This window comes from Aquila chrysaetos, chromosome Z (assembly GCF_900496995.4).
Source record: "Aquila chrysaetos chrysaetos chromosome Z, bAquChr1.4, whole genome shotgun sequence".
Taxonomy (NCBI): domain Eukaryota; kingdom Metazoa; phylum Chordata; class Aves; order Accipitriformes; family Accipitridae; genus Aquila; species Aquila chrysaetos.
Window position 1 is genome coordinate 52091103 of NC_044030.1, and position 24624 is coordinate 52115726.

Below are 24624 nucleotides of genomic sequence, written 5' to 3' on the forward strand. Positions count from 1 at the left end.
CACAGCTTCTTTTCTCAGACAAGACACAATGTCATGCCTCATAAATTAAGAGGTCAATTGTTTGTCACTGGAGCTGAAAATATCTCCCTAAAGGTTAGGCCTCTGAGAGATTTTTTAAAGTGCTGGCAAGTTTCTATGACAATGGTTCTTTGAAAAGAATGTTTTCTGATACTTATCAGGAAAGAAACATCAACAGTAGGATGCCTTATCATTTTGGACTCAACAACATAGAAACCTTTGCCACACTGTTCGCAGTGTCACTTGACATTCTTATTGTTGATTAAAGGGAGAGTTAAACCTATGTCATGTAAAACTCAGTAGCACTGATAAAATGTAATTTCCAGTCTTCTTCTTTCCTAAGGACAAGAATGGTTTTGTGGAATACAGCCAAAACCAATGCTCTTCACTCACACAGCTGTACTACCAAATCTCAAGGGCTGCTTTGTTGCATGTCCATGCTTGTAAGGGGGTAGGTGTCATCTGAATGCAGATCTCCTGACTGCCAGGCCACAAACCATTGGGTTCTTTATGAAAGTCACCGAAACTGCTCAGGACTATGTTCCAAAGTATGAAGATATGTAGGACCTGTGTTACAAGGAGTCTGCAGACCGTAATGTCTCTGCATAGGTATCTCTCTCTATTCAGTTTGCTACCGCAGCGACCTTTCCAGAGAATCACTGTCGCTCAGTGACTGTGGATGAGTGAGGGTTTAACCAAACAGAGAAGCTTTTTCTAGCGTCTTGGTCTTGGATGAGGCTTTTCAGTGCCTCAGAAGTGGAAGAGGAAACAGATGTACTCCCTGCAGCAAAGACCATCTCCTCTGTTGTGTTATATATGTTAATTGCTTTATACTATGAAAATTAACCATGTTTCTTGCTTGGCTGTACCTGATAACCAACAGATCCTCAGCCTCCTATGGGAGAGCTCAAAGGAATATCTTGTATAGTACTTGCTTGGTAATGCTCCAGCAAATACCTTTGGATAAAGAGGGGCAATAACCAGCAGACCTTTTCATTGTGAATTTCAATATTAAATTCTTGTTTGTAATCTCTGGGTTATTTTGGATGAAGGCAACAGGCTGGAGCAGCAGCATCACCCTCCTAGTTGTGGTGGTGGTGCACAGCGCTGCAAAGAAGCCCCAGCCAGTGACTCCAGCCACAAGCATGCAGGAGTCCCAGATGATCCTTGTTTCTTCTACAGGAAGTGTGCTGTTTCTTTAATGTCATGAACATGATTATCATGTACTTATGAACTTGATCATGGGAGCCACTAGGCAAGTGTCCATGCAAGCCTAGCAGATTGACAGAACCTTGCAGGATCAGCTCTCTGTCAACATATCTGTCCTCATTTTCCTGTTCACCATCTGACCGTACGTGGCTGATCTGGCATTTTTATGTTTAGGAAGAACATAACTAGTGCACTCAGGGGCCTTCCCACATTTGCAATAGCCAGGAGGACAGTGAATCTTTATGGACAGAGTATATATAGGCTGGGGAAGGAGAAGAAAGCAGGTTTAATACTTACCCTTTTAAACATGAAATTTCACCCTGCTCTCCTCAGCCTGTGTTAGAAACTGAAGAGTGGACTGCTGCAGCCAGGTACTACAGCTCACAGATTAATATTTCTGCCATGTAGTAAATACCTGGGAAATAATTGTACCCTTTTCTCCCCACAGTTCAGCAGATATTCCTGTGTACAGCGCTCAGGTTTGGGATGAACATGAGACTTTTGTTACTTTGAGAACCTCATCCTCCTTACAGGAGTGTTGACTGAATGTGCAGATGTCAGGCAATGTGTGGTTTAGGCCATTGCTTGCAAATGCAAGTCAAAATGAAAGAGAAGAGATGGGGGGGTGCGGGGAGTGCGGGATGTGTGTGTGTATGGGAGGGGTTGTGTTCTTGTGTGTTTTGTGCCTCAGTTACACTTTTTTCTTTTCCAAATAAAGTCTGGAAGGAAAGGGACTGATTACATCTATACCTTGTTAAAGAAAGCTCACAGATAACAGTTGACATTACCTTCGTATCAACAGTCTGGGCTGCACAATTTTAGCTAGTAATTAAGAAGGAATATATACTGTACGTAAGTTTCATTCACAGGAAATGGAACTATTCTCTTTCCTGTGTGGACAAATGTTGAAATAAAAAGAGTGAGTACATGTACCAAAGGCATGTTTTGTCTTCAATGCTCTGGCATTTCTCAAGAAAAGCTTTGGTAATTTTAGGCTATCCTTCAGACAATGTGACCTTGATAGATCGCAAAAATTAATTGCAATTAAGGAGTACAATAAGAAATGAGATGCCAAGTTCATTGCTGGAGTAATCAAACTGTTTTGAAAAGAGCTTCTGCAATTATGTTATGGATTAATGGGTCAGAGAAATTATACTTTAAAATAAGTCGCCACCTTTTTAATCAGTGTGTAAGTACAGTTATGTTGATGATCCTAACCAGACCACTGTACAATACAAACAGGTCATTCATCATGGTGAATTAGAAGCTATGTTCCAGCAAGCACAAACACAAACACACAAGCTAACCCACAGACATCTACATGACTCAGAGGAGATAAACACTCTTTCAAAGTTTTTCTGAAACTTGAAAAAATCTGAGGATTACTACAGATCTGAAACTCAGGACAGTATAGCACTCTGATGCTAGTATTGTACCTCAAGGAAATTTTTTTTCCCCCAGTGTTTTTTCATAAACAAATATAGCCTAGATTGTATCATATTACACATGGTGTAGCTTTGAGTTCATTTTAATTTTTAACAGCCATCTGTTTTCTTCATCTGCCTTTAAGTCATGCCACAGGAACATCTGCTGGTTCTTTTCTTTCATACTATTGACTTCAATTTTGCATTTTTATAGTGTGGTTTTGTTTCCATATGAGGGTCAAAATCAGCTTGCTTTTTCAAAAAGGGGCAAGGGGAGGCAACATGCTACAGAGTTACAGTCATGCTGGATTTGGCCCCTGCTTATACAGGGAACCTGAGAATCAGTAGCTTTTCCCCATGCTGCCCCTCTTCCACTCATAACAAAGCCCTGTGGCTGGGCTGAAAATCTGTTTGTCCCTTATGCTTAAAAGTGTTTTCGGTCCTTGTGCTGAGACAGGGGGAGGGTGGTCTGTCCCTGGTAATTCTGTCCCTGTATTACAATTTTGTAGTACAGCCTCTGTGCTCTGAAAATGTGAGCTGTCAAGTTTACTCTTTAGGATGCACCAACAAGTCACTGTGGGGTAGCAAATTTTACTTAGACTCCCACTAGCCAGTCAAATCTGCAAAACTGATGTGAATCTTGTGACAGAAGGCTGGAGAGATATATTGAATTCTACAAGGTTTTAAATAATTGGTGGGATTTGGCCTATAGTCTTCCTCTTTCCTGCTGTTCTGAATGGAAAAAAAACCCAAACCAAAACCCAACAAAAAAACCCAACCCAAAATTGGAATACTCCTGGATTTTCCTTCATTGTAACTGCAGTTAGTCAGTAAATTAAAATATGTTAATTTGAATACTTAATACTTTAACATGCAACAGGATTTTGAACAGCAGTCAACTGAACATTTCGTCTTGTAAAATATATCACATTTATAAATAGGTAATATGAATCACTGTTAAATTGATAACTCACTTGATCTTAATTTCATCAACTTGCTTTGCTATTATCTTATGGAGGAAATTAATTGTGTCTGTATTTCAATAAAGACTCCCTTCTTGTGGGGGAAAACTGATTTTAGGTCACCTCTTTGTCTATGAATCTTTAATACATAAATGAGTGTGCATGTGTGCACGCATGCGTTGAAGGAGATGATAAACTAGCAGAAGTGGGGAGAAAAAATGAGCAAACCTTATTAACAGGAGCTCAGTTTTTAGTCCCAACAGACTTAACTAGCAGAAGGGGAAAGGAAGATCTGGGGCTGGCTGCCAGAGAAGCATTGCTGAGTGTAAACACTCCAAGGCATCTCAGAATGCCCTTATCATAGGGAGCCCCAAAGTGTTCGTGCTCTGGGACACTGCAGTCAGGAGCAGTCTTGCAAGCAGAGAGTGTTTATTGTGGATTTTTAGCACGGAGAAAACTACAGCCAAGCTGACCAGAAAGACTGAAATTTCATCTATCTCTCCCCCCCCCCCCCCCACCCCCCCCCCCGCCCCGTCTTTCTCTCTGTCGCTCACTCATTGGATTTCTTTCACTGCCAGCCTTTTAAACCAGAGATTACTGGGGCAGTGACATTCATTATTCCTTTTATTCTAGCATGATCTCCCGTTCAGCCTCCTGGAGAAACACTGCTACCTGTAAGTATCTGCTTCGAGTTTGTCGTGTACACCGAATGCTGTGTGTTTGTGGCTGTAACAGTGTTTAATAACTCGCAACACTCAGTTTGCTGCTGAATGTTGCAGCAAAGCAGTAATTTTTATACTCAGGATGGATGAAAGCTCAGTTGTAACTTTAGAGGAAAACAGTCACTGGGTCTTGCCAGTAGTTTAGTAGAAGTTAACTTGGAAGTTAAGCATTCCAAGCAACTTAGTTTATCCTAGTGTTCAAGTTGATAACAGATTTCTCAATCATGCTGGCTTTCTTCCATCAGCTCTGATAAAACTTTGTGGTTTTATCTTTTATAAAAGCTTGGAAGCACTAAGCAAGGTTTCTTTTCTTAAAATTGTCTTTTTAATAACACACACTGGGAGAGAGAAATGTGATAAAAAGCACTGAAAAACATCATGAAAACTTTCAATATTAGTAAGTCTTTACAAAAGATACATTTCATTTAACAAGGAGAACTTGTTTCTTAACTGCATGCTTTAAAATTGTAGACTTTTATTTTGCAGTAGGGATCTGTGAGAGTTTTCACATTTTCATGTACATTCAGACAGCTGACTTAATCTGAATTAGACAGATGTTCATTGGTCATATGTATGTGTAAATGTTTATGTGTGTTTCTGAACAGACACTACATGCTTACACATTTCCTGCTGATTTCTATGCATTTATCTAGAACCAAACTCTAAACCGTCACCTTTTACAGATTAGTTGCTGTCACTTTATGTTGTGGTGAGACACTTCAACAAATCCGATAGATAATTATACATAGTTTCTTGAAACGGTTATTAAAAGGGGATTTTGCAAGTTATGTTTTTGCTAGTTAGAGAATTCTACTAGTTCATCATCTCAGCAAACTCAGGACTACACGTTACCTTAGGCAAAATGCATCCCTGCTGTTGACATGTGTCCAAGGTGTCTGTGGGAAGCATTGGTACTGTAAATCACCAGTTGCTTTCACAGTAAAAGAGCACACACATCAGTAGAAGCTGTCCCATCTCTTTTCTCTTACTTGGGTGTTACTGCTGTGGGCCTGCCAGCACTTTCTTCATGATTCTTCCCTAGGGTTTATTTTGCATACAACATGACTGCATGCAGATCGTTTTGACCTAGAGGATGAGTTGGTTTGGGTCTGGGGACCTTTAGATTTTGAACACTTTTCCCGGCATAGATCCCTGCTCTGAGAAGAATTAGGCAAGTATAAGGACAAGTGATTAAACAAGTCCCTGGACAATGACTTGATTTTTTAAATGAAAGTACTTCATGCCTGTTCATTCACTACAGTTATTTTCTGCAGTCCTTGAAGTAGTCTTGATAATATTAGTCTATGATAATATTGGTTACAGTACAACTGGTCTTGATAATATGTGTCTATGATAATATTAGTTACAGTACAAGAGGAATTAATTAATTCATGAGGAAAATAAATGATCACTGGCTTCATCAATCTAACAGTGAATTTAGATGGCAACAATAGTATGTGCAGTAAAAACATCACAGTACGATAGCACATGCTAGTCAAATAATGATACATTAAAAGTGCAATCTGCTTGACTGTACCTGTTGAGCATAAAGGGAGACTGAGCAGATCATTTGTCATCAACACTTTAACTTTGCTTCTTTAATTTTTTGAGATTCTGCGGCAGTCGTTTTTGAAGCCAGATTAATTTATCTCATGCTAATGGCTGTGTGGGCTAAAATTACTCTAGCTAGGGTGTCCGTGCACAACTTCATGTCTTCACAACTTGCAACACGAGATCCTCGGGATAATTCAGCTGCCTTTTGTGCAGTTGGGTAAAAAAACCTGAATAGACTACATTTGGGAAGCTGTTAAACATTTCCCAATGAAATGTATTACTTCCGTCTCTAGTTGCTATCATTGTGAAGCTTGCAACAGTATTTCAAAGAACTCTGATAACTGGCTGTGAAGATAAACTGTAGCTGGAGTGTATTTGATTTTCTGACAAATGTTGTCTAAAACCATTATGGGACTACATGAGCTGACAGGTTGTAGCTGTGCTGTGCTGGTATCCTGAATTCATAAGGATATACCTCTAGCAATGAAAATTGTTAACAAAAGAGGAACTATGGTTTGTTGTTTTTTTGGTTTTTTTTTTTTTGTTTTTTTTTTTTTTTTTTTTAGTGGATCTAGATTAATTTTTATGAGCTGTGTAACTGTTTCATCTGGTGCATACTCCTTGTTTATCAAATATAATTTGAAAGCAATCATACCACATCTAAGTAACTTACAGATTTCACAGAAGAACCTCAAATAATTTTTGAATTGTATGTAGGGAACATCAAACTCCCAGTGGAGTCCCCTCATACACCTTTGGAAACCTAAATTTTGGTCTGGGCTAAATCTATCCTCTTTACCTTAGATAGCTATATAAACAGGAGGGAATTGCTCTTTGGAAGCACATCTTTTGCTCCCAGAATATAGCAGTAATCCTGGAAAAAAGCTCAAACAAGCATCTAAGTTTCACATATCCAAGGTGCAAAGAGATGAACCAAGCCACTGTGTTTGTGCGAAAGTGTAAACCACACCATCTACAAGCTGTTAAAATGTAAGCATTCAAAAAAAAAAAAAAATCCTCTGTGTAGCATGTGCAGCAGATTGCAAGTCTTCTTTTGTTTAGCACTGTGAGATGCAGCATACCCTCCAGTGATCTTCTTTTTGTGAAGAACAGTCTGCAAAGTCTTCCTTCTCAAAAAGTCAAAACCTTTGCCATTACCCTTAAGGCTCATCAGCTGAAAGCTCAGTTAAGCCCACACTCAGTTAGCCAGCTAACCAATAGCAGTGCATAAAGAAATTTTTCTAAAACCACCAAAACCACATGCTGTGCTTCAGGTAGATTTCTACTTGTAAGAGGAAGTCTGCCAGAGATGGAATTCCACTGCTATTTCATTGCTCTGTACTACCATGTAGAACAGGGTTGGGTGTTATCACATACAACTTACTGAGTGCATGAGCAGATGCGTAACACTATGGAGAGGTGCAATGTTAGTGCTACTGCATTTCACCACCACTGCCCGATGGTTGTTTTGCAGAAGTATCAGACCTTGCAGTTCATGGTGTAATGAGACAGTGTCGTTGTTGGACAGCTGGTCACAGGTTCCTTGTCCCTGCTTCCTCACCTTGCTATTTGTTGTGCAGGAGGCTTTTTCTGCTTCTTTTCTATGGGTTTTGACACCCTCACACTTGTGGGTCAGAGAGGCATTCAATCTCTGGTGGAGCTGCTCTGAAGTAAGTCAAGCTCATCTAGCACCTCATGCATGAGATCTGACCATAGCTTGCAAAGGTCATGGATAAGCATGGGGCTCCAGAGCTAGAAGCCTTGTGTTGCCATGTTAGGTACCGAATGCAATGCTGTCATTTCTGTCTTCACTCACCAAAGTTACGGATCAAGGTGAAGCTAACGATTGTGTCCTTATAACACAAGCACGATGGTCACTGACTAATCCTAGGCTGTTTGCTGAGTTTCACTATTTTCTTTTCTATCCATTGCTGGTTCCTTGCTAAAATGAAATGCCTTTTCAAAGTCAATGGTCTTGGGAGATTTTCTCTATCCACTACAGTCCCTTTACCCACCCACACTTTCCATTACTAGGGGTAGTTTTCATTTTTATTTTTGGTGGAATCTGGGTGGATTAGGGGAAGCCATTCCACTACCCACATGTTGTTATAGACTGCTCTTGTCTTAAGAAGAGTAGGTCTTATTCCCTCTCTGCAGTGCGTATGATTATACATGAAATAAAAAGGATACTAATCTAGCCTTTTACTTTACTGTTTTCACTAGTTTCCCCCTAGTTTATACCTGTCCATCCCCCCATAACTAGGAATCTCCAGGATCCCTCTCTCCCTTCTTGTACAGGAAAAGGAGAAGAGAGATTAAATATGGTCCTGCTCTTTACAATTGTGTCATTCTCTTAGGAGGGTACCAGCATGACATTAAACTACAAAACAATGACAAGTTCCAAATATGTGTTCATGCCTGGTAGAGAATGGGTTGTCAGAAAGTGGCAGTTCCTATTTGTGTAATGATCTTAAAAACCCATAAGGGGCAATTAAGAGAAAATCAAAATCAATTCATCTTTATCTTCTCAACTTCTGTTATGTGAGACAGTTTTCTGGGCTTAAAAGAGTAGAGGGCAAAGATGTTTTCATTGGTCTTTTGAGGAGAAAATATTTACCTGTTCAGAAAATGCAGTTAGCTGTTAGTCCCTTATCTTTATTAAAACAAGAGCCCAAGACTTGATTTTATTTGCTTTTGCAGTTGTCTTCATTATAATAGGCATCTGCTAACAATGCGATCTCGATTTCTATCTCAAAATTTAAAGTAGTTCTAACAATATAAACAGATCTATTTAACACTTAAAAGGGAACAATGCATTGTCTTCAAGATGGTCTTTAAGGGGCAACCACAATCAATAGCTCCTTTTTGTTAGTCTCAGTCTGGGACTCTGACCTGCTCTGCCCTTTTAAAAGTATATTGTGTAATGGTTGAAGGCCAAGGTGTTAAGTATCCCTGCTCTTGATTGATTAAAAGTCTTCCTCTCAATGTTTCTCTTTCGCTTTATTTTCTTGTCCATCACTGTCTGAGCACCTGCCCCCCTGCGGCTTAGCTCTGTTTAAGGGGAACGAGCAGAGCACTGCTCCTTAGACAGAAAATCCTCTGACCTTGCAACTACTAGTTGATGGAGAAGGGCGTCTCAAAAGGAGTGGAAATTAAAAGGGTTTAGCAAGGGCTACAGAAGAACCCTGTGGAAAAGAATAATTCAGTTTTCAGCCTTGCCTTAAGCTGCAATACTTGGCATTACAGTGCAATAATGTTTATGGTGTTATATTCAATTTTTTCTCCTCTACTACCTGTTTGCCTTTGTGTAATGTCAAATATGCTTTCAGTCTTACATTGGCCCATCAGCGTATGGGGATACTTCTGCACTCAGTTTCTACCATCTAATATCCTAAGCTTGGGTGAGTTGTAACTTGGTGTACAGTAGCGACAATATCACACCGAGTATGAAGTCAGAAATAATCTCTGTAAATTGAAACTGTATTAGGTTTTAATCTGACAATCACTGTTAAAATATCTGTAATGTGAAAGAGGGTAAAACAAAGAAAAAAAGGTGGTTTTTTTCCTACCGTATAGTATTCTGCTTTAATACAACCAAGAAACAATGAGAAAAAGAAATGTCAAGAACCTGGATATATCTGATGTGCTTCACATCCTTCAGCTGTTTTCCCTGATGAAGAAAGGTCTATTCATTGACCATACCATGAAACACTTCTTGTTTCCTTACTTTGCTAAAAAGTGTATAGGATTTGTCAAAAAGTGCACAGGACTTCCGTTTGCAGACCAAAACTGAGGGAAAAAAAAAAAAAGAAGGGAACTATTATCTACCATTCCTTAACTCAGCAAATACCTTGCTGAATACTTAGTTTCTATGTGACCTATAATCCCTGTTTTTAGTGCATGGAACAAAAACATTAAATAGCAAACAGTCCAAGGGGCACATGTGTTAACTACACATTCTGAAGTGACAACCCCCTAATTTAATAGCTCAGGATCCTTTCATTGCCCTGGGCTAAGTTTTAATTACCGTAATAATATTTGTCTTGTTTCCTAGAAATAGTGGAAGGCTGCTATTTGTTTTCTTTAATCCCATCCTCAAAAAAAAAAAAAGAAAAATATCCTATGTTCTTTCTGCTTCCTGTAAACTTTTTCTGGTGTTCATTAAAATAAATCAGTCCAACTCCCAGCCCACAACAATCATACTCCATAATCCCCTTCAAGCTTTGCAAAAGAAGAGGGCAATTTTGGATCTAATTGTTCAGTGAAATCTCCCTGGCAACCAGAGATTTCGTCACAAACAGAGAAACTCTTAAGGTCTCATCCAAATCCCATTGAAGACTTTGGGTGTCACTGAGACTTGGCTCAGAGTCACTAGTGATTACAGATTTTGCAGTCAGGTTTTAGGTATTACAACTGAGAATTATTGGTGCTGTTTCTGATCTTATTTTCAGTTGTTTTGCACTGGTAGATAGCTATCTAAATCCTTGGGATTAGTCTTTATTTACATCACATTAGCCCTCCTCAGAATCAAACTCAGGAATCTGTACCTTTATAATTTCTAAATAAAGAAGTAGTGCTGGAAACCTTCCCACCAATGTATTCGTATTTGCATTCTTTGAAGTAAATTTCATTCATGCAGGAGTTGTAATGACCCAAAAATTTTTTCAAAAATTATCTAAAACAGCAGATCTACTTGACATGGATCTAGAGACACACAGCTGAGTGTTTCTATGTGTACCTCTGGATGGGTCCTGCACAGATATGTGTTTTCTCCAGAGTCTGCTGTTGGAGGGACATCTAGCTTTCAGTAACACATGGATGCTCTTAGGGACTTAACACAGTTCTCCAGTTTCCTGAAGCCAATGAACACTTGACAAATTGGGAAGTGTTTTTCAGATATTTTGTGATGATGATAAGTCTACAGCAGTCTTTGAGTCCCTTTTTTGCAGTGTTTCTTTAGTCTTCTTTTTTTTTTTTTTTTTTTTAAGAATCTTGAAAACCAGTTGTATTTGGTGAGAATGCTAATGTTTGTAATTAGCTATTGCATCATTTCTCACATGTGCTCCAGCAGCCCTGAGGGAAAACTAGTTCTTCTGGCATTTGGAGGAAATTTTTAACAAACCACATCTGAAGTTCTCAGTAACCCTCCCCTACATTGTCCCCAGTCTGGTCTGTCTGTCTCTGTTAACTCTACAGAGTCATATCCACCACCTCTTCAGAGGTCACTTCTCCCTATGCCTTCTCCCCTGGGCTCTTCTGCAGAGCGGGACAGGGGTCTGCCAGCAGATGAGGAGCTCATCAGCATTGCCCTTGCTGAGTGTCTCTCGCACAATGCCTTGGACACATCTTCGAGACTCCTTTTCCAGGCTCCCTTATCTCAGGGTCAGCTTGGCCACTGTAACTCTAATTATAGGAAAGGAGATCTCTTTCTTTGTTGCCACATTTTTTATACCAGTATGGTTTTATATTGGATCTCATGGGAATTACTGGACAGTTTGAGGGGTACAATACAGTGTTTTGCAAAAATACGCCAGGTAATTAAATTAGGTCCTGAGAACCAGACAGCTCTGTCATTTCAGATTAGAGTCATCACATGATTTAGGGTGTAAAAGACCTCTGCAGGTAACTGCTCCCACCCCTTGCTCTCAGCACAGCCAGCTTTTACGGCAAGTCCAGCTTCAAAGTTACATCAGGCTACTCAGGCCCTGATTAATTTTTTTTTAAATATCTCTGAGGATGGAGACTCCACAACCCCTCTAGGAAACCTGTTCTGCTGACCATGCTCACTGTGGCTTTTTTTTTCCTAATATCTAATGTGAATTTCCCTTGTAGTGAATTTTGTGGCTTCTATCTTGTCCCTTCGTGATGCACCTCAAGGCTCTCTGCACTCTTATGTTAGATGTCTAAAACCAACAATAAGCCCTCTCTTCTTCAGGCTGAACAAACCCAGCTCTCTTGGCCTCTCTTCATAAAACATGTGCTCCATCCCCACTGAGGGATAACAACCGATATATGATATATCACTAAACTGACATGGCTATTTTACTTCTGGGACTGAAGCAGGTAGCTTTCTGTGAGCTTGTAGGCACACAGCGCACCTGGAGCTGGTTCAGGTGTTTTGCCATATAGACAGACCCTTAGAAGGTCAATGAGGAAACAGCTTAGTTTAAAAATACTGATTCTCCTAATGTGTTGTTCATGAACAGCATTATTTCATTAAGCCTCTAAGTATATCTGAAATATTTAGGTGCATTTGGAATTACATAGTGCCTCAGTCATTTGTTCATTCTGCACACACAGGTAACAAGCCAAGGAATCCATGGATCAATCAGGCTCAGCTGTGATATTAAGGGCAGAATAGTAAGGAGACTGTAAGGAAGTCCAAAGCAGCCACAAAATATGGCAGTGGCATCACCAGCAGTTGTAGAGATGCCAGAGAGCAACATGCTGTCACGGTGGATCAGCACAAGTACTGTGTAGCACACACATGACTTTGCTGAAGCAATGGCCTTCCTCGCACAGAGGGGAGAATCTCATGGCATTCACTCCAAAACCTTCTCATTTTATTGCTATTATATACTGAAAGGATCTGTCATTTCATTTTTCTATCATTGGATAAGTGATTGAGAAAGGGAAGTTATGCTTCTCAAGATCTTCACTTGGCCACAAAAGGAGACAGCCCTGCAGCTGACAAGTAGGGGCCAGTTGCTGGAATATATGGGTCAAATGCGTATAATGATAGAAGAGCAGTGCCTGCAAGCAAAAGCAGTGAAAGCAAGACTGTAATACACAGTGACATCATGGGACCAATTTTGTAGCAGAGAACGGCTCACACAACCACCATGGAACTGGCCAAAATGCTCCTGGCTCCTCTTGGAGCCTTTTTGCTCTTAGTGTTTGATGCAGGGTAAGAAAAAGCAGCAAAGATACTACCACCTGTGACTGGGGTTTATACATGCACCCAGTGCTGGGGTTTATGGGGCAGGCACCAGAAACAGATTGACGTGGGCTTCGTCAGAGTCAAGGTGCGGATGTCTCTGCATGAATTACTCTGGCAGTGCCTGTTGGAGAGAGACAGCTGGCTTTCCCTTCTTGAAAGAACATATGTAAAGTGTAAAGAGAACAATACATTTCCCGACCAGTGCCATTCCTGAACTGGTAATTAGGCGGCCTCTGAACTATAATGTGATTTTGTGGTAGCTATCCAGGTGGGAGTGGAGAAAGTCAAAACTGTCCAGGCTTTAATTTTATCATTTCTCATAAGGTACCTAGTGCCCTGTGAATAAAGGTATTTTGCACTGTAAATCAATACCCTTGCCACAAAGTTACTGGCATTGTCATGAGCTGTAAACAGCTTGGTCTATGCTTGAGAGTCATTGACTGCCTCTTAGCACTTTGCCAGGTCCCAGTCAGAGTCTAAAATTTCTAATTATTTTCTTCTTCTCTGAGCCCTCTATGGCTTAAGAAACTGGGTCTTCTCTGAAACTAGGTGAGACTTACTCATGCATTGCTTCTTCATCAGAGGCTGGAGTCCAAGGACTTAAAATCCATTTTAAAATCCAGCTTCCTGCTGGCCAAGGATCCTGGCATGCCTGAAGTCAGAGGAGACATTAGGCAGAGCATTTTCTTGAGACATATGCTAAGGAAGTTATTTCACTTCCTTCAGCCCTATCTTCACTTTGTTTGATGCAGGAATTAGGAAGAGGGCACAGCAATAGAGAAAGCTTTCACTCAGAACATCTTTCCATGTTTTGCAGCTGGTATTTTAAGGAAACACAGATTATATTTGATAAATGCTAGCAATCCATGCATTATGCGATAAATACCGGTCAGATATCCAGGTTAAAAGGGTGCACTTGCTGCAAACCATACTTTCTCAATTGGAGGCTGAAGTGTAATCTGTTTTCCTCCCACTCTTTCCAAGTTGTCCTTTATAGGATTGCAGACTGTGTTTCAAAAATGTGAATTTTAGGAAGTGGAGTGCTGTCTCAGATGTGCTCATTTCAATGAAGTGTTATGCATAGCTATCCCACTAGGAAGAAACAAAAATTAGCAAGTACTTTGGGCGTGTTTACATACCTGGATTTTAGTAAAAGGTCTCTGTGTAAGTAAATTTTTTTGAAATTAATTGAGATTTTTATTTGTTTCTGGAACACATTGAAAAATTTTCAACCATGAATTTCATTCCCTTTCTTCTGGCTAGAATTCTACATTTTCTCTCAGATTTTGTTCAGACTGATGTGGCTGCATAATTTTAGACCAAAATGGAAAGATTTTTAGATAAAAAGCTAGAAAACCAGAGTTAAGGTTTGCAGCCCAGACTACACAGTCAACATTCATCTAACTTTAAACATATGTTAGTCCCAATGTCTTCAATTTGAATCTGAGCTGAAGGGAGTGGATCTGCCTTGTGTTACTTTAGGAAGTGATTAATTTTGAAGAAATTCTTAACTGCTGATCATTTTTCAGTGAAATGTAAAACTGGGTGGATATGTGCATAAAACTGTAGGCTGTTTAGAAGGTCATCCTGCTGGAAACAGTGGAGTGAACACTTACCTGTTAATAAAGAAAATAAAGAGATACATGGATCTGGTTTTTTGTTCACTTTCAGGAAAGCTGACTGTTAGCTTTTGTTGGTAGGGTTGTGGTTATATTAGACTGTGCAAATAAGTAGTCAGGGCACTAAAAATCTACAAGAACTTGAAGGAATGTTGATGCTTTACTAGCTTGAAATCCTTACGATCTTATCAAATTTAATTAAATCATTATCATTGCCTATTCTTTGGGCCATAGATTCAATTACTTTGAAGGGCTGTAGATACTAGGGTCTTACAAGGATTTCAATAGTGCTTGTTCAATGTCAGAAGAGCTATGCTTTTCTTATGAGTTTATAAACATGAAAGATGAAGATTAACTCTAACTGGGGACATGAGAAGATTGTGTAATTTTTTTTCCCATATTATCTTTTGTTCCCACTGAATTTGCCTCAGAATAATTACTTTTTTGTGTGTGAAAAAGAAAAAATCCAGCTTTGTCATGCCACATCATGTTTCTATGTTGAAGTCCTGGCATAGTTACTTGCTAGAGCAGGAAGAGTAGAGAGGCACTGGCAAGGTGTTTTCAACTAAAGGTTGTATTTTTTTCCCCCACATGCAATGGCAAAGCAAAAAAAGATTTAACAAAATGCCACTCTCCCTTTATCCCACTTTCAGATATATTTGATCTGGATGAATGCCTACTCCTGCACTTTCAAATTACTTGGATGCTCATATCCTTTTATTAATATCTACTTGGTCCAGCAGTAAAAAAAGCCAGTAACAAAGGATCCTACACAGCAAGTGTTTGCATGTGCATACGGATTAAAGGTGCCTGGAATTCATATTGAGAGGTGATCCGTTAAGGGAGAAGTCTTGCTGGTACATAGCTAATTTTCTGAGCATGTGTGCATTTAATAGTATTCAAAGGTGAAGTTAAGCTGCTGCTTGAAACGATCTGCAATTGTAAGAAATGGGGGAAGTTTTTTGTGTGGTTATTTTTTTTGCCCCAGTAGTTGCTCAATGCCTTATATCAATTTTCTTTCTTTTTTTTTTCAGGATTAATGAACCTTAAAAGTACTCTGAGAACATATTCATCATTTTGTCAGGCTTGACCAATGAATTTTGTAAAAACCCAAGGATATTTTGAAAGGCCCCTGTCCAAATTTCAGTCAAGGTATCCATCTTAATAGAAAACATGTGGTACTTTGTTACCTGCGAGTAACATTTTGGTCCTTCATTATATGGTGAAAATCTGCTGGTGAAGAAAAAGAAGACTTCTTTTGTTGAGAACATTTTCACTGGTGGAAAAGAGCTGGCATCCCCTCATAATATGAAGCCCTTTGAGAAAAGCTGGTTCTTTCTACTGCTGCCTGTCGTACTAAGAGTTGTATGCTCCTCCTATATTAGTGTCAACCTTGGGGTGAAAGTGATGAAGGGACAGTCTGTCTTCCTGTCAGAAGATGACCTCAAGTTTTCCATCCCCAGAGAGAAGGATGTCTGCAAAGTAGAAGTGGTGATTAATGAGCCAATAACACAGAGGGTTGGGAAACTAACTCCACAGGTATTTGGGCTCTGTTGTACTGCTTTGAGTGTCCACGTGTGCGCAGGTGTGGGAGAAATTAGAAAGAGCTGCTTTATTTTTTCTTTGGGTACTGACTAAGAGGCATGAAACTGAATGGGCTGTGAGATTCAGCCTTTTGCTAAAAGTAGCCAGCTGACAGAGAAGTGCAACCCTGAAATCCAAAAGTTGAGCTCAGTAACACAAGTGCGTAAAAGTGAGTTCTGTCAGAGTCTCCTTTCACAAGCGGAGAACGGGTATTTCAAAACTTTCAGTTAGGAGATATCCTCCAGTCTCTCAGTTGCTTGTTTTTCTACTGTGAGGGTAACCAGTGCCCCTCGGGTAATGCATAGCCTGCTAGACCATTTTGCATTTTAGTCACGCAGCCACTACTTAGGGAGCAATTAAGAAAAAAAATCATCACATACAATAAGCACATTGTGTACACCATTGTTTGCTCTGCTCTGCAATAGCTAAATTGCTAGCAGATGGCAAATACATTAAAAAAAAATGTTTTCTGTTAAAATTTCAAGCTTGTAGGAATAATGAAATGTGTTTCACATATCACTGTTCTGCTACTCATTTGCCTTACAAATCTCCCCACACCTTAGTCATAGCAGGAAGGAGTCGGAAGAAACTGACATGAAGGTGTAGTGGTAGAGATAGAAGAAGAATGGTTTTAATGAACCATAACCAAACAGGTTTTGTATGTTTTCAAAAAGTTTTGTTTATTGTACCATATAGCATACGCTTCTATATATTTGTTTATGTATATTGTTTTAAACATCCTCTCTGAGGCTTCTGGTGGTCTCTGAGAAGGCGGATGCAGGAGCACCAGTCTCAATAGATTTTTCAAAGCTTCTGGCTTGGTCATCACCATTATTTTCACAGACCACTGACAAGTACTTCAGCTGAACCAGCGCTCGGAAGGAGCAGTGGTATGCCGGGGCAAACCGGAGGCAATGAGCAGGGCACTGTGTGGTCTTCTCCAGAGACTGGCCCCAAGAGGTGTAGTGGCTCTGCTGAGACTTCCCTGGGGCTTGCTTTCTGTCAGCACAGGGGCTCTGACCGTAGTCCCCCCTCTTTGCTTCCCCAGCTTAGTTTGGCCCATGAGGAGAAAAAGAGAGATGTCTTAACATGTCTTGTTGCCCGCAAACCTGTAGGCAAGCTGGCCGGCTGAGGGAATGACTTTGCTTTCAATTATCTGCCTCAGCCTCTACGTGCAGTAGGACCCAGGTATTTTGAGAAAGCCACTTTGTCCTTTGTAACCTCACACACTTCAAGCACAGGGTCAGGGGCAATTTTCCAGAGACCCCAGAAGATGTGTACTCGCCATACCGTATTTTCCAAAATGTCTAGGGTCCTTGACTTTTCACACTCCTGACCCCGCCTCCGTTAAGTGCCTGCCCTTTCATGGCCCCAACGAGCCCGGGCTCTCGGAGACCACGGGCACACCTCGTCTGGAGGGGTGAGCTCTGCTGGCCAGGTGACCCTGGCGTACCAGGCTGGAAAGGGGCTGTGGCTGCTGGCAGTGACCGGGATACCTCCCTTGGACAGCTCCTGGCCTGAGTGCCATCCTGCTAGGAAAGGTGCCTTCTCCTCCTCCCTGCAGCCATGGGGAGGGGGGAGTGCCAGAGACACACCACCACGTGGGGCACCCCCGGGAGACGGCGGGCAAGATAGGCAGTCTGGCTATCTCAAGTCATACTTCCTTGCCGGGAAAGAACAAGATGGCATTTGTAAGTTGGGGGCTTCTGTTTTAAATGACAAAATCCAGAGCCAGACACTGAAAAGTGCTGCCTGAGGTCTCACCATTCCTGAAAAAAGGTGCCAGAGTCCGGCCCTCCCAGTGCCACTCATGGTCTTTCTACCAAGAAATTCTGCAGCCAGAAAATGTCTCTGGTCTGATCTGTTTTGCTGCCATTAAAGTGAGTAATGTCCTAGGAATGTATGACAATTTAATTATAAATTGTGATTGAAAAGCAGTTGAAGTAGAAAAAAACAAAGCTCGACGGTAATTAGGAAAAGATTTAGATCTCCTTTGTCTTACCCAGTGAATTTATAGACAATTAGAGTTGCCTGTTCATATAAAAGGAAAACATATTAGGAAACATAAAACAGATGTTTCTTTTTGCAAAGCAGATTGTGTCTTACACGTATATAAAATGACTGTCAGTCAGTGGTAAAGACCTTTGTGGAAAGGTCCTTTATTTTCCATCCCCTTGTTATCAATTAACAGATGGAACTAATGATGTCTTAGAAAGAAAGAAATTAATTCTTTGATATGATAAACCATCTCCTCTGCTGTTGGCAGTTCCTTCTGATATGAACAGGGTTGTATCATCTGGGCAGTACCTCCTTGTCAGGTGCACACCAGACCTACATGTCACCAAAAACCCTACTGACTTTGAGGGCTGTACACTGATTTACATCAGTGAAGAATCTCACCTTCAGTGTACAACATTAAACTGCTGGAAGCTGTAATATGAGTGGCTTTTCTACTTCTTTTTTTCTTTAAGGTAACACACCACCTAACTACTCTTAATTTTTTTTTCTTTTTTGTAGGATACCACTTAGGACTATCTGACTAATTAATCACCTTCCTTTGCATTAGTTTGTACTAAGAAAGAAAAGGCATTAAGGAAGAAAAAGACATATTTGTTGTTTGTTAAATATTGAAAAATAATGAAACACATATTTCTGTGACATTTGAAAACAATACACAACAGAACAGCCACAACATAGTCAAAACCTTCATCATAGGAGAGCAATTTTGTTTTTCACAAACGGTTCTTGTCCTTCCTTTCTAAGCAGTCCAACAAATAAAATCAATCATACTTTCCATAACGCCATATATTATGGATTATTCCAAGATTATTTTTAGCCAATAGGAAGAGCGGTAAGTCCGTGTATGTGTAGCTGATAATCAACTAACTCAGTACTTAAAAAAAAAAAAAGAAGAAAAAAAGACTTTGTACAATGTGCTTCTTGATGATAGTTAAAAGCAGGCAATACATTTTAAAATCACTACAAATATAGAACAATTACCACCTAGCTTGAGCATCTGAGAATAGCTTCTGTGGAAGTGGACACTGCCAGTAATAATGAAAGCTGATAAACGCTAATTATTTTTCCATTATAGAAAGATGCAAGTTCTAATTCTGTGTAATGGCTAGAAAGAAGCAAATGTCACTAGTTCTTATATCCTTTAGTGTAAATTCATGAAGTGGTCATGATGTGCTTCAGTTAACTATGCAGTAACAACTAATTTAGGAATTAAAGTATTACTTTATTTTTACAATGAAAGTCAGAGCATCCAGAGACTTTCTCTATGCACTGCACTTCCAGTCAACATTTCAGAACCTCACCAAAACCCCCCTTCCATTTCACCTTCCTCCAAAGTGGCTGGGGACATGTAGGTAATTTGGGCAAGACATTTCATTTTCATGATTCTTTTGCTGTATTTTAAGAAATGACTGGTAGTAAGAAATGACCTCTTCTTTCTGCAAAAAGATGTGGTTTGTCAGTCAGCCACATGTGTATATTAAACCTTATTAGTTATGGCCTCATCAGGTGTATTAGTGAATACTGAACAGGTTTTACTTTAGTCCGCAGAAGAACTAGTCATGTATGAATACTGCCCATAAAAACTGAATCAAAACCACATTTAGTTTCACAGTGACACTCTCAGGAAATGCAATGATTAGCTTTTGGCTTCTTGCTGACAAGAATGTGCCCTGTCTCTCTGTAGATATGAAACGTGAGTATCCTCCATCTACGCATGGGCAGTGTAAGGGTTCCCTGTTATCACAAGGATAACACAGACATGGTCTTATCAATGCTAGGAGCTTTCAGCTGTTAAACTCTATAAAGAAATATAGCTACATGGGAATTGTAATTGGTCAGACTTGCGAACTGGCATATGTGAGGACATGAAAATCCTATGCCTCAGAATCCAAATCTCTGCTCCAAAGAATGGGTGTGTCACAACTCTCCAAAGCAATCTTTTTTCCATTTGGGTCAGGCATTTTTCCTCATTGCCTTACTTTCACAAGTCAACAAATCATTAAATAGAACAATCAGTCTGAAATAAGTGTCTGTCTTAGATAGTTAAACTGTGGCCAGCCATCTCTGCAAATTTGACCTATATCAGGTGTGTCATAAGAATTAGTCTCTTTTGAATTAGCTGGTGGGCACAATATAGGAGTTCTGGTTGCTTTTATGCTGTGGGATTACACTGACATTGGGGCTGGGTGTTGGTATGGCACAGAGATGACATCCGGTAAAAAGCTACTGGTACAAAGTCAGTGTTCCAAAAACATGTAACAAATCTGAGCTAGCAAAGTTTCCAACAGCAAAATTTCACAGGATCATACTTTTGTAGTGCAATAGTAGCAGCCATAAAGCAGGATTTACTGTATAATTAAGCTATCGCCACAAGCAACTTTAAAAGCTAATAAATCTAACATTATACTGCAGGAACTGCTGGCTTTTCAGATACACTGCAGTTCTTCCACTGAATACAACTGCATCCATAAGTCCACAGGCTGCGTTGGTAAAGAAGTGTGGGCTCAAACTATTTGTTGCACTGGAGGAGGGACTTGGCACCCTAAAACAATCACATTTATATGCCCATTGGCTTGTAGAGTGCCAGCAGCCCCACATTGAAGTGGTTGCTATGGGTCTCACTGGGAGACCACAGAACAGGTGAATACCTGTTCATAGAAATAAACTACAGATTAAAAATTTCCTTAGTCTGATGCATGCCTGACAGTCAGGGAGAAGTGGAACAGAAGCCGTGAAGTTAACATTCTTGACAGTGTTGTACTTGTCTATTCTTTATCCTTCATAGGTTTTTGACTGTCACTTCCTTCCTAATGAAGTCAAATATACCCACAATGGCTGTCCGATTTTAGATGAAGACACGGTCATGCTTAGGCTGTACAGGTAAGCAGTGGTGGGAGATCACACTTCACTGTTGCCAGGAGAACAGTGGCCCTCAGGAAGAGCAAGCAGTCCATTTTTCATGGTAAAAGTATGTTCTGCTGTACATATAGTAACTACTTAGATCCAGTAGCAGCATCATTAGTCAACAAGTGACCATCTGTTTACAGAAACATTTGTTACTATGTATGTCAGATACGGTCAAATAATGTGTGTGTTGGTATCAGTAAGTATTATATGTTGCTTGTTTATTACAGAAAATGAGTGATTTTTCTTTTTATTACTGAAAGTGACAACAGTACTTTCAGAGCACTGTATGATTTGTGCTGTCCTGCTGATAGGGACACAGATACTTGCATATACACAGAGAGTAACCCCTTCCTTCTCACGAACACCCTTTTTACAATTATGAGGAGGTGGGCAGTGGTTGTCTGGTACCTCATGGTCTCTGGCGATCTGCGGTTTGAGAGCACATGAGAGGAAGGGGTTCAAGTAATTCAATATAGAAGGTGAGGCCAATGCCAAACTCAGAGAGCGACAGCACATGGGATGAGGCATAATTAAAATTTCCTTCTATCACCTGCAGGTTTACAGAAACCGAAACATTTGTAGAAACATTCACCCTCCATGTGCAGTTACTTGAGCCAGACTGTAACATCATCAAAATGCGCACCCATGCCCTGGAGGTCCCTGAGTACTATGGTCTGTCCAGGGTGATTGACAAGAATGTCCTCGCTTTTGAGTATGACAGGAAGATAAATCTGGATTGCACCATTTCCATAGCCTCTTTGGAAACCCACCTGCCTGCTCACGGCCAGCTCATCACTGGGGAAGTGCAGCGAGAGCAGTTTCGTGGAGATCAGCCACAGAGCTTCTTCCCTGGCCCTAGTACGATGTGCTTTAGTTGTTTGTATTAGCAGTTTCAAAGACATCCAGCAGATTAAGTCTGCAGCAGTGGGTTGCTTCAGACATGCTGGGTAAGAGTGGGTCATTTGAAGTTTAATGAACAGCTTGAGCTATCATGAAAACTGAAAGGGACATGAAGTTTGTGTGGGGCACAATGCAGATTGTGGATTGGCGTCAGTAATCCCCCAGCTGGAGTCTGGTTTTGGCTCCTAAATATGTGGGCCAATGTGACAGCTTTGGGAGTGCCAAGACTCAGTAGAAACAGCACAGGGAGTTGTTGGAGGCAGCACCTACCCAAGTGACCAAGGGAGGTTGGAGTTGGAAGATGTCAGTTGAAAACAAACTCCTGTAGGAAAAGTTAAGTCAGGAAAGGAGTCCTAATTCTCATGACACTGGCTTTTTATCAGGGTTAGTTTAGCTATATGGACAGGCTTCCTATGTTGATTTCTGCTCTGGTAACTGTTTAATATTGCTTCTGTTGGGTTACAGAGTACAGCCTGGGCCAGCAGTGCAGAGACAGGAGCTGCATGCTGGGACTGGGAGTTGTTCACAACACGAAAATGAGCTGTGAGGAATTTCTAAGGCTGGGGATTCGATATCAGCACCTTGACCCTCCTTCACCTGACACAGATTATATTCCTGTAAGGTTGGATCTCACAGACAGCAGAAGCAAAACTCTGCACAAGGTACACTTTTACGCAACCTTACAATGTCTGATTGTCTCCCTGGTTTCCAAAAAATTTAAATTCATTGCTTCCTTTTACATTTGAAGAGAGATAGTGATCCTGAAATGTTTTTCAGTTCTTACAACATTGCCAGCTGGGCAAATGAAATGCATTATCTCCATGCCTCTATGCTTAGACCATTGCGGCTACAGAGAAACACCTCTGGTTGTTTACTGGCATGCATAAGTAGTTTAGCCTGAGAGCAAAATTAATTCTAGCGTAATTCCACCTTTTTTATAGAGCATGAGCTGCACTGACTTCAACTTACATAGTAATTAATAAGTTAAGAGCTGTTCTAACATATTCAGTTAATAATAATTAATGGCTTGTGCATGTTTCTATCAGGTAAAGTTATTCATTAAGCTCACATCAAATTAAGCAAGTTGTTTCAGCCCAAAATTAAGGACACAAATAAGACTAGTGAACCTGGAAGAACTTTTCATGAGGTCTAAATATTTACTTTATTTCTCATTATAAATGTTTCAATTTTTCTTTTCAAAATAATTATTGCTTTTACATATACCCCAATTAGCTATGTGAAGGTAATGGAATTTGTTTTGTTTGCTTCACTTTGCCCTTTCAGTTGTCTCATTTTTTCCTGTTGTAGACTGAGTATGCATGGCTCCCTGTTCAGATTAAAGGTGCTGTTCCCAACCAAATACCCAAAGCGGCCCCAATGGCAAAGTTCATCCTGGAAGTAGATCAATTTATTTTAACCCCCATTACAACCACAACCATTGATGCTGAAGACAACGAAACTCCAAAGTCCCTGCTTGTATTCAACATTACCAAGCCACCTCCACAGGGCTTCATCACTCACCTATCTGACCATACAAAAGCTGTTGGCTCCTTCACATGGAAAGATCTCAGTGACATGCTTATTGCTTATCAGCCTCCAAATAACAGCCACACAGAGAGGAAGAATTATGAGGTAACAGTGTAACGCACGAGCATTTGCTGTTTTTCATCTCCTTAAGATTCAGTAAGCTGTAGATAAATGCATTCATTTGTAATGGATACTTTTCAGAAAAAAAAATAAAAATAGATGTTTCTTTAACCATATGCAATGCAGGAGCAGAGGTAAAATCTTTTACCACTTTCTCCTATGACTCATCGGCTTAACGTCTAACACAAATCAGGTATTTGTTGCTCACTACTTAAGAATTTTTTTGCACTGAAAGATTTTTATCCTCTCTGACTGAGAGTATCTAAACAGGATTTTTTTTTTTTTTTAATTTTTTTTTTTTTTATGAAGGGAGCAGGGGAATAACACTACTTGTAGATCTAACTAAGAGCCTTTGGAAGGATCAGTGGTACCTTTTCCACACAGATTTATCCCTATGCAACAGTACTGATCCCTGTGACCTGTGGACAGGTGACATATATAAAGCTATGAAAGATGGACCAACTATGTCAGGATTGCCATTTGATCTTGCACCCTCCCTACTGCTGCAATGGAGGTATAGGGATAACGAAAAGGAACTCCAAACAGTTCCCACTGGGAGGTGTAAAAGCATGTCACTAACATAGAGAACATGGTGCAAATGATGAGAGCAGGCTTCTATCTGCAGGGTCTGGAGTAAGTGAGTAAATAAACAGTACAGATCTATGAGACCAAGGCTGCAGGAATACGTTTATGTTTTACGGGAGCAAAGAAAGCTCCACTTCTACCTTTTCTGTGTCGGCTCCTAGTGATGTTTCTCCCTCCAGATCTGCAACAGAATGGTGACAGTGAATGTCTCCTACTTTGTGTACAGTGTTACTTTTTTTTTTCAGTAATCAGCACTGCTAGATATTTTGTGTAATTCAGTAGTGTGCCAGCACTCTGAGAAACAGTCTTAAAAAGGAGATATAAAAGGAAGACAAATGAGTTAAAGGAGTATATAAATATGCTGATAGTTATAAGTTATAAAATAACTAACTCATAAGATTATTAAGCAATAACCCAAACAAAACAAAATGGTTGGTACTAAAGTAATGAAACTGAAGAGACAGAAAATCAGAGCCTGGGGAAAGGGTGGACTGGAAAGCAGAGGAACAGTAACAGTAACTTCAGCACCTGATC

General features: G+C 40.2%; 1 protein-coding gene across 8 annotated transcripts in view; it reads left to right on the top strand.

The window, feature by feature from the left end:
* The first annotated feature begins 4205 nt into the window (after positions 1-4205).
* Positions 4206-24624, top strand: part of FREM1 (FRAS1 related extracellular matrix 1) — a 76609-nt gene continuing 56190 nt past the window's right edge. For all 8 annotated transcript variants that reach the window (XR_003922046.1, XR_003922048.1, XR_003922049.1 and 5 more), the window contains exons 1-6: positions 4206-4287; positions 15483-15987; positions 20837-20931; positions 21515-21816; positions 22324-22520; positions 23167-23490. Coding sequence is in view for 5 of the 8 variants with exons in the window: in XM_030005272.2 (XP_029861132.1) it covers positions 15757-15987; positions 20837-20931; positions 21515-21816; positions 22324-22520; positions 23167-23490 (1149 nt within the window). In the remaining 3 variants the exon portion in view is untranslated. The remainder of the gene's footprint in view (positions 4288-15482; positions 15988-20836; positions 20932-21514; positions 21817-22323; positions 22521-23166; positions 23491-24624) is intronic.